We start from the raw sequence: 514 nt of genomic DNA, 5'->3' as shown, positions 1-514 counted from the left end.
TCTGTTGGCTGGGCACGGGCTGCTGCTGTCTGGTGCTGCTGCTGCTGCTGCTGTTGCTGTTGCTGCTGTTCCTGCTGATGCTGGTGGCTGTAATCGGTCTGCTGCTGCCCCTGACACGTTTGCTGCTGATGATGTTTCTGCTGCTGCTGCTGCTGCTGCTGAGGGATCTGCTGCTGCTACAGTTGCTGCTGCTGCTGCTGCTGTTGCAGCAGCGACCTCCGAATTGTCTTTTGTTCCTGCAGCAGCAGCTGCTGCTGCTGCTGCTGTTGTTGTTGCTGCTTCTGCTGCTGCTGCTGCACCATGGGGGCTGCTGGGAGGGCTAATGAGTTCTTCTACGCGTTGCTGCTGCAGCTGCAGCAGCTTCTGCAGCTGCTGCTGCTGCAGCAGCATCTGCTGCTGCTGCACCTCGTGTGAGGCATCAGCAGCTACCCACAAACGGGGGTGGCCGTTTAGCTTCCTGTGGTGCTGCTGCTGCTGCTGCTGCTGCTGCTGCTGCTGCGGCTCCACCACCTCG

At 60.3% G+C, this 514-nt stretch overlaps 1 protein-coding gene across 1 annotated transcript in view; it reads right to left on the bottom strand.

Moving 5' to 3' along the window:
* EMH_0038340 (uncharacterized protein) overlaps positions 1-514 on the bottom strand; it is a gene marked incomplete at both ends in the record, with an annotated part of 1,326 nt that overhangs the window by 237 nt on the left and 575 nt on the right. Inside the window, one exon of the mRNA XM_013495283.1 lies at positions 3-514. Within this exon, the coding sequence (XP_013350737.1) occupies positions 3-514 (512 nt within the window). The remainder of the gene's footprint in view (positions 1-2) is intronic.

Source organism: Eimeria mitis, genomic scaffold (assembly GCF_000499745.2).
Source record: "Eimeria mitis Houghton genomic scaffold, Emh_scaff1502, whole genome shotgun sequence".
Lineage (NCBI taxonomy): Eukaryota > Apicomplexa > Conoidasida > Eucoccidiorida > Eimeriidae > Eimeria > Eimeria mitis.
Note: the sequence above shows the minus strand (reverse complement) of the source record. Positions and strands in the feature narration are given on the sequence as shown.